Genomic DNA, 6,637 nt, shown 5'->3' with positions numbered 1-6,637 from the left:
AGTGAAAGTAATGTCACGTTTATTATGTGCAGTGAGAGTGGAGAAGGTGAGCAGTTACTGTATGTAAGAAAACCTCCCAGAATACTGCCAGGCACAGAGTAGGTGTGCAACAAAAGTTAGTTCTCAGTCTTTCCCTTCTTGGAGCACCCTCCTCCACGGGGACCAGGGCGTTGGGGCAGCAGCCTCCTCCGTGGTGAGACAGAGCCCGCAGTGTCCCCATACCCTATGGTTTTTCTCGCCAGACCCTGGGAATCTAGCGTCGCAAAATAAACACGGCCCCGCCGCCGCTAATCGCCAGCTCGGAAACAAAACAGCGCTGCGCTCGGGGATCTGGGCAAAATCAGCCCTCCCTCCTCCTCCTTCACTGCCGCCCTCCCTTCCTCGCGCTGCTCCGCTTGCTCAGCTCTGCTCAGCGCAGCGCAGCTCAGCAGCTGCCAAGCCGAGGCGGGCACCGTCTCCCAGTTGCCAGCGCCGGCTCTGAGCTCCGCTTCCCGCCCGGGCTCCGGCAAGGTCTCGCTTCTGCGGGGACCCCTTCGGGCGGGAGTCGTGTGGCGAAAGCCGGCGGCCGCGGCACAAAGTTGGGGGCCCGCGAGGATGAGGCTGTCCCCGGCGTCCGTGAAGCTGAGCGGGAGTCCAGCGCTGCTGGCCCTGGCGCTGCCCCTGGCCGCGGCGCTGGCCTTCTCCGACGAGACGCTGGACAAAGTGCCCAAGTCAGAGGGCTACTGCAGCCGCATCCTGCGCGTCCAGGGAACGCGGCGCGAGGGCTACACTGAGTTCAGCCTCCGCGTGGAGGGTGACCCCGACTTCTACAAGCCAGGAACCAGCTACCGTGGTAAGTGACGTTGGGGGCGCGGGACCCGGACCCCGGAGGGCGCCAACTGCTCAGTGCTGGAGGAGCGTGCATGGTTCCCGGTGCACGGTGTGGGCGCAGCCAGGCAAGGGCCCTTCTGTCCTGGATGCCTTCAGCCCATTTAGCTCCGATCCAGCATCCAGGGCCCTCGCGGGACCCCATAGCTAGAAGAGGTAGCCCCCACCTCCGACGCGTGGTTCCCGGGCGTGGGCTGTAGAAGAACCACGGTCTGGCTGGGAGGGAACCTGGCTTCTCCCCCATACCTTCCCGCCGGCTCCAGGAGAGCAGTGGAGGCTCGCCTTTCTCCAGATTTGTATCTGGAGTTGAGGGGACCCTAGCTTCGCTCAGTTGGGTTCCAGGCAAGGTGGTGACTCCGGCTTTTCCCACTCACATCCCTTAAGGAGAGGAAACCAGCCTCTGGCTGCCCGACCACCAGTGGGACGGGCAGTCCAGTTTTCCCGGACAAATCCCTGCAGGAGAAGGGACTTGGTTTTTTCCCTTAACTGGTCCCAGAGCACAGGGAGGAGAAAAGAGCCTGAAGCTTTTCAGAGGAGTCCCTGGAAAGAACTCCGAATTATTCTCTGACGATCCCAGGCGAGAGAGAAGCCCCTGCATTTCAAGGACAGGCTCTCGGTGGACAGGGAGCCCTGGGTAGTTTCAGAGAGGGAAGAGGAACCTGATGAAGAAGGAAAGGGAAGCCTGAATTCCCAAGGCCTGCTCCCCGGAGGCCCCGGGGTGGGGGTGGGGGCTTGGCTTGGCTTGGTTCCCCTCAACCTCAAGGCTCTTGCCCCAGGGATGTTGCTATGCTCCTCACCTGAGAGCTGGTTTTGGGGAGCGCAGAGAGGGGATGGCCAAGCCAGTAAGTGCCTCTGGGCAGAAGGGGCAGCTCAACCACCGGCACAGACCTGAAGACTCCTGACCATCCCCACGGCCCACTGCCTCTCTCTTCAGCCAGGTCATCTCCCCAGACATCTCTTCCGCGTGCAGCAGCCACCGTTCTCCAGTCGAGAGCCAGGACAACACGGCAGGGAAGGAATCCTGCCTGGCCCCACTGGGGTCCCACAGGCGGGGAGTGACAGGGCGTGCGTCCCCTCACTCCAGCCCCTTCATAAATCAATTCTGGGGCCAAGCAGAGAAGAGAGAGGCTTTGGGGTACTTGGTGGGACAAATGGGCCGGTATCCGCCGCCCTTCCATCCCCGCTTTCCCTGTCCCTGGAGCATTGCGGGAGGAAGCAGTGGGAGCCACACTGGTGAAAGTTTGGGGCAGTGTCAGCGGGAGCCCGGGCCACATTGGCAGAATGCTTCTCGGTTTTTCCTGGGCTTCTTGTCCCCGACGTTCGCCCCCTGGAGCCACCCAGAGCCGGCTTCCCGGTGCTGTCCACATGCGGACGCGCTCAAACGGACGCGCAGTCCCTCTGACCCAGCGCGAGTACTCCCGGTGGGGCTGGTACTCAAAGGAACGGGACTCGGTCGGTGGGCGGGGGCGGAGAACACCGGCCCTGGGGAGAGGCCGCAGGTTGCCTGGTCTGTCTGGCCAGCTGAATCTACTTGTGGCCACAGCTGGGAAACAGCTAGTCCTCTGAAAGTGGGCGTAACCCCAATGGCCTTTTCAGTCCTCCCCCAACCGAGGACCTGGGTTCTGGGAAAACTTCTCCAGTTCCACGTGGCAGGGAAAGAGGTGGCTCTGGAGTCAGGCAGACAGGGTTTAGTAGCTATGTGACCTTGTGCAAGTCCTTTCACTTCTCTGAACCTATTTCCCAGCTATCGAAAACAGTGGTTTTTCCAGCCACTTGGGCCGGTAGTAAGAAGTAAATGAGTGTATAAAGATGAGTGTATAAAAAGATGAGCGTGACTGAGCTACCGCGGGTCCCCAATCAATATATGTTCCTTAGAGTTGGCTCTGAGGCCCTAATGGCTTTGTAATGGAGGGATGGGCCTGGTCCAATTTGTTTTGTTTCTGGTGTGTGTGTGTGTGTGTGTGTGTGTGTGTGTGTGTGTGTGTTTAAAAGTAGGTTTTCTTGGAGTTTCCTGGTGGCTCAGCCAATGAAATATTTGGCATTGTCACTGCTGTGGCGCAGGTTTGATCCCTGGCTCTGGAACTTCCCCATGCCACAGGCATGCCAAAAGAAATGGTTTTTTTTAAAAGTACTTTTTCTCAGCACCCCTTCAAGCCGGTGTATCAGAGAATACCACTTATCTGAGTCCTCATGAAAAAACTGAATGAATGAATGAATGAATGATTTCTCCATAGACTTGCCTAAGACTATTTCTTGTTTAAGACCAGGAGGATTTCTTTTTTGGGGTAATTCAGGCTAGTTTGGGGATCAGGCCAAGAGTCTTACTGGGTCTCTCTTTCCACATGAGTCCTCCCAGTTTAGCTGAGCATCAGCAGCAAGTGGTCCCAGCATGGAGAGATAGAGAGACGCATGTAGGATTCCCTTGGGCAGAGAGGTTCCCTAAGTGTCCATGGCCAGCAGGTAGAAACTGTAGGGAGGGGAGCACCAGACTTAAACCCTACAGGTTATTCTAGCCTAAAATATTAGCCTTGGGGACTGTGACAATCAACTCAGGCTGGTGATGGTCGATCATCTCCTTTTCTGGTGACTAAGAGATCTTGAAAGAAAGACTTGCAGGAACCATGCTGAGGCCCTCTGAGTAAATACTCTGTGATTAGCAAACCTGATTCCGCCACTCAAAGTTAGGAAGAAAAGGGCCCTGGCCTAGTTTGTGACATTTTTCTGTTTTCTAAGTATAACTTTCTTAGAATAGTTATGTTAGGAGTAAATCTAATGTATTCCGCTCCCGGGTATTGACTTGGGGCCATGGAAATTAACATTCCCCTAGTGTTCATTTGCTTTTTTATTTTTTCCTGAATTAGGGCCCCTCACAATCCTTGGAATCAGTGCCTTGTTTTCCTGCCTCAGACCTTTGTCCTCCGTATTCCAGTTCATCCCCAAATAGCTTCTGGTCTCCATGCCCCAGGCCTCCCCCCTCTACCTCTCCCCGACCCTGGCTTCTCCTTTAGGTATTCTAGACTGGAATAAAATGGTCACTATTTTAAAAATATTCGAAACATGGGATTTCTTCTCAACAGCCAGGATCCAATTGAGATGATGATTCAGCCTTTTTTCCAAGTTGTTAGTCCTATATTGACCGCCTTCTCTCTCCCACCGCATCTCTCTCCTCTCCCTCCCGCTTTCCCCCAACACCCCTCCCTCTGCAATAATTGTGCTTTAGAAAGCTCTGAAAGGCCTGCTCTGTTTCTGGCCGTGGCCTCCTTTGAAAAGGAGATTACGGTGATTAAAAATAACAAGTTGAGGATCCTCAAGGGGCTTCCCTTACAGGAGGACAATTTGCAAGACCGGCCATTCCCAGATCACGATTTCAAGCCAAATAGAAGAAAATCAGCTGAAATGTTCAGGAATTGATTGAAAATAAAAGAGGCTCTTTTGTCTGTCCAAAGTTCTGTTTATTAGGAAAATAAAGCCGGACCCTGGCTAATGAGAGTGGCTTTTCCTAGATGCTCTTTAAAGGGAAATTTCAAGGAACTTGATGGGGAAAGAATGTCCAGCCGAGATTTCAAAAGCCTGTCCAACTTCAAGCATAATTGAGGGATTTATTCTTAACTGGGAGGTTCGGAGACCTCCAAAGCTGCTTTGCCTTCTCTTTCTTTGTCTCACTCTGGGGCACACACTGCCATAGGAATGAATGTGTGTCCCAGAGTGTCCCACTTCCGCCTGGTAGAAAGAACACAGGCTTTGATGTTGGCTAGGTCTGTTTCCACTCCAGTTCGGTCACACATTCACTGTGTGACCTCAGGCAGACCACTTTACCTCTCTGAGCCATAGTTTCTCCAATGAGATGGCTTCTCCCACCACCCCCAGTGTAGCTGTGAGAATTAGAAATAATCCATGTCAAAAGAAACTCATACAGTAGGATGTGTGTCTGTGTGTGTTATGCGATCATTATTTTGGAAATAGAAAAATATTTGGCAGCTAGCACTGGATGAGACATTGTGTTAAGTACTTCCTACTCATCTCACTTATTCCTTTCAGTACGTTGGGCAGTTTATTATTTTTATTTTACAGATCAGGACACTAAATCTCAGAGAGGTTTAGAAACTTACCTATGGTCACACAACTAATAATCAGTGGAGTCCAAATACAATGGGATGTCTAACTCTCAAATCTGTGCTCTTAACTGGTCTTCTATACTAACTCAGTAAAATGAATTAGTCAAATGCATTCACCCAGCCACCCTCAGCCTTCTGGATGGTGAGTCTTTGTTGAAGGAAACAGCAACAGCAAATAAAGATAATAACTGACAGTATCTTGGGTCACAAGTGTGTAGCGATGGGTCCTTATTTACATTTGCATTTTTTTTTCTTTTTAGAGACTTCAGGAATGCATTTCCCCATAAACTAGAGGATTAATTTAGAAACAGAAAAAAACCTGGCCTATCCTTAGCCAATTCCTTTTGTTTGTAGGGAGACAGAAACAAATTGGAAAGAAAAAGAAAAAACTAATTTGACCGTTATTTTATTTTTGCATGCATATATTATATGACCATACCTGTAAAATTGTATGTTTGAAAATTATGTATGTAGAATCTGAAAAACTTAAGCTGGATAAGGTCTTTTATTTTTAATTTTTTTTTTTTGTCTTTTTGCCTTTTCTTGGGCCGCTCCTGTGGCATATGGAGGTTCCCAGGCTAGGGGTCTAATTGGAGCTGTAGCCGCCGGCCTACGCCAGAGCCACAGCAACACAGGATCCGAGCCATGTCTGCAACCTACACTACAGCTCACGGCAATGCCAGATCCCCAAGCCACTGAGCGAGGCCAGGGATTGAACCCTTAACCTCATGGTTCCCAGTCGGATTCGTTAACCACTGAGCCATGATGGAGACTCCAGGATAAGGTCTTTTAAATGAACTATTTCTTATCTAGTAGGTTTGTTTTTTTTTTAAAAAATTAAGTACTACTGATGATATTATAATTAGTTATAAGCAACTCCTCCCACCTGTCCTCTTTTCTTGCTCCATCCCCCTCTTTTTCATTATGTAACTTTAATTTTTAAGCTTTTGCTCACTCTTAATAAGTATTTAGGTTGACTTAATAATACAAATTAAAAGACACATATATATCTAAATGCTTAATGCTTGTGGGGATGGTTTGTTGCTTTGAGTTTCACAAAACACAAAAAATCAGAACATATAAAAATGAAAGCATACCAATTGGAATTTTTCAAGGTTTAAAATTTGAGTACTTCCACATACACAGTTAAGTTGTTCCCTTCCATCTGGTTGACTCAACTGGAACAACAGGCTGTAATTGCTGATATGTTTACAAACATGCCATTTGCTTGTTATACAAGAGTCAAATGTAGGTCAATATCAATTTCTGTGGAGTGAAAAAATGCTTACCATTTTATATTAGTCTGGATACAAACTAAGCTCATGTTGCACAGAGACCCCAGATACAGGGTTTTAAACAAGAGGTAAAGGGGAGGAATGACCTCCTCAAGGTCAATCAGGAACCCAGTTTCCTTCTGTCTTGCTGCTCCGCCATCCTCTAGCACTCTGCCGTCCAAAGGTAACCACAAGTCACAGTACCTGCAATGTGCCTGATCCAAATTGAGATGTGCTATAAATATAAGATGCACACTGGTTGTTGAATAGTCAATATGAGAACAGAATAAACTTGGAGTTCCCATTGTGGTACAGGGTAAATTAATCTTACTAGCAACCATGAGGTTGCAGGCTCAATCCCTGGCCTCGCTCAGTGGGTTA

General features: G+C 49.7%; 1 protein-coding gene across 1 annotated transcript in view; it reads left to right on the top strand.

The window, feature by feature from the left end:
- The first annotated feature begins 336 nt into the window (after positions 1-336).
- The window catches only part of SPON1 (spondin 1), a 334,437-nt gene continuing 328,136 nt past the window's right edge, over positions 337-6,637 (top strand). The window contains exon 1 of the mRNA XM_003122966.7: positions 337-832. Within this exon, the coding sequence (XP_003123014.4) occupies positions 595-832 (238 nt within the window). The 5' untranslated portion in view covers positions 337-594. The remainder of the gene's footprint in view (positions 833-6,637) is intronic.

The sequence above is a fragment of the Sus scrofa genome, chromosome 2, assembly GCF_054392235.1.
Source record: "Sus scrofa isolate SSC_HxYL_T2T_F1_AM1 chromosome 2, Sscrofa_HxYL_maternal_Yorkshire_Landrace_v2.0, whole genome shotgun sequence".
In the NCBI taxonomy this organism is placed as follows: domain Eukaryota; kingdom Metazoa; phylum Chordata; class Mammalia; order Artiodactyla; family Suidae; genus Sus; species Sus scrofa.
Note: the sequence above shows the minus strand (reverse complement) of the source record. Positions and strands in the feature narration are given on the sequence as shown.